General features: G+C 61.7%; 1 protein-coding gene across 1 annotated transcript in view; it reads right to left on the reverse strand.

Annotated features, from left to right (window-relative positions):
• KIFC3 (kinesin family member C3) overlaps positions 1–2,453 on the reverse strand; it is a 19,090-nt gene that overhangs the window by 12,129 nt on the left and 4,508 nt on the right. The window contains exon 2 of the mRNA XM_085315192.1: positions 1,374–1,470. Coding sequence (XP_085171318.1) covers positions 1,374–1,470 — 97 coding nt within the window. The remainder of the gene's footprint in view (positions 1–1,373; positions 1,471–2,453) is intronic.

The following is a 2,453-nucleotide window of genomic DNA, read 5'->3' on the forward strand; positions in this document are numbered from 1 at the left end:
GGTCACGGTGCTGGGCAGTGACCCAGTCCTCACGCGCTGGGTGGTTTTGTCACTGCAGTCAGGAGGGTCGGAGCAAGGCTGCTGAGAAAGGGGAAGAAAAATGAGCACAGCCAGAATTAAATCGGACAGAGCAAATCAGAGCCAAGGAGGGAGCGTTAAAATCACGGCGCTCCTCTACCCCACRACAGAGTTATTCCTCCCTGCAGGTTTCACGTTGCTTGGCCCACTTAGCTGCCAAGGACCCAGACGCTGGCTCTCTGCGACCCTTCAGGACCACTGCACCTTGTTCCAGGAGATCTTAGCATAAGTCGGGAAGAAGGGAGAGGAATACAGGGAAGGTCAAAAATGCACACATCTGTTCTGTAATTCTATGCTTGCACGGGGCGGGGGGAAAAAAAAACAATCTGTTTTTTCCTACGGCAGAAAAGCGCCGGTGGCACGCTCTCCAAAATGTAAGCCGCTCATTAGCTCAGGCTGCATGATCCCTCCCTACCCCGGCCCCGGTCAAAAGGGCCTTTTCTTACTTGTATCTTATCTAGGAGCACGTGGCATCGTTGCACTGGCGAGCAATGGCAAAGAAACAGGTCTCAGGTGAGCTGGCGAATACCCATCACAAGAAAAACGTCCCTGAACGCAGTTTGGGAGGAGGAGGAGGAGGAGGAGGCAGCACAAGCCACAGGGAGCAGCCAAAGACCGGAGAAGCTGCGTTTCTCAGGTGCCTTTCGTTTGAAATGCTAGAAGGCTTTTGCTGATGGGAATTCATTAAGGCTAGCACGAGCTAAGGAGGTGTTTTCCTTCCTTTCCAAGGAGCAGAGTTTAAATGATTTGCCTGCAGCAGCGATGTAACCGGCACCCAGGCGTCCCGCCACTGTCCCCTGCCGTAACCTGTCCCGCCTGGCGTGCCCACCCGCGGCCCCGGCCCCGAGGCAGCGCGTTTGCTCATCGCCCTCCTGCTCCTTGCACGAGTCGAGAAAAGCCGCAGCGAACGGCCCTGCAGCTTGGGTACCCTTAAAACCTGAGGCACTGCAAGGGGCAGAGCGAGGAGCAGAAGGAATCGCGCCATTAGAGGGGGGGGGGGAAACTGCTCAAAAAAAACAACAAAACCGCGGCGCTAAAACCTGGCAATCAGCTGATCCAGGTCCAAGCAGCCGAGGCACAACAGCAGGAACGCGCGTGCCAACGCGCCCTGCACCCTGGCCAGGTATAAAATTCAGGTGACACAGCTGGAGGGCTCCTCGGGCGCAAGCCTGGGTGCTCGTGGCCAGTCCCCACCGGGTATCGACGGAGAGAGCAGCACGGTTTTGGTTCCCCAGCAACATYGCTGCTGGATCAAGCGCTTCTTACCTGGAGGGTCAGGCAGAGACTGTGCRGACCCGCAGCCTCCGGCCAGCTCACGCTGAGGATTTTAGGCTGGAGCAGCACGGGAACCGGAGCAGAGGAGTCCTCCCCACTCCCACCGATGAAGGGATCCTGCCCACGGCCTGAGACAGAGCAAAAACCGCCGCTGCACCGCCCAGGTCGCCGCCGCCGAGTCCGCGCGCCCTCGACGCCGTCTCAACCACGGATATTTCTGCCCGCGCCCCGAGGCCACGGAGAGGAGCAGAGCRAGAAACCCAGCTGTGGTCCAGCCCCGGAGCCGAGGCAGCTGAGACCTGCCAAGCTCAGCTCACAATGCTTATTAAAAGCGTTGGCGATGCGAATTAGAGAGCCGAGCCCTTCCGGAGTGGCCCTTCTCGCACCCTTTGGGCCGAACGGAAGGCGACCAGCATCTCGAGGAGCTTTCTCCCTGGCTGCGGGCTCAGGGTGAACCACCGTGCCTGGGACACCGGCCACCGGGATCCCGTCCCCACCACGATCCCGTCCCCGCCGCGCTCGCCCTGGCACCGGCCCCRATTTGAAGATTTGATGGGCCAAAAGTCTTGTAGAGCAAGCGACTTCCGCGGGAGGTTTCCGCTGCCGGCTGCCCGGGCCCACCAGGGATATGCACGCACGGTGCCAAAACCGGACTGCGGGTGTCACCCCGTCCGCCTGCGGCGGGGCCCCGCACGCGTCGCGGAAAGCTCAGCGTTTCAGCAGCGCGCGCAGAGCCTGGCGGGYGAGCTGAGCCGAGCCGAGCCRAGCACGGGCCATTTCTTCGGCTCCCTCTCCCCTCTGGGTATCGAGAGGGGAGGAAACYGCAGTGGCCGCCATCCCCGGGCTCGTCACCGGCCACCTAACGAGGAAGGAACGCRCCCGGGCCACGGGGCGGAGGGCGAGCAGCGCGGAAACCCCGTTTTCGGCATCGCCGCCGCCGACCAGTCCTGCCGCCTCGCCAAGGCCCGGCCGCGGTGGCTGCCAGCCGGAGCAGCCTCCCAGCGCCAGGGAGGAAGCAGCCCGCGGAGAAGCTGCTGCTGCCAGCGCTCAGGAATGCAAAACGTCAAAGCCAACAGCCACAGAGCCCAAACCGCCCAGGC

This window comes from Rhea americana, unplaced genomic scaffold (genome assembly GCF_003343005.1).
Source record: "Rhea americana isolate MKP2758 unplaced genomic scaffold, rheAme1 scaffold_421, whole genome shotgun sequence".
Taxonomy (NCBI): Eukaryota; Metazoa; Chordata; class Aves; order Rheiformes; family Rheidae; genus Rhea; species Rhea americana.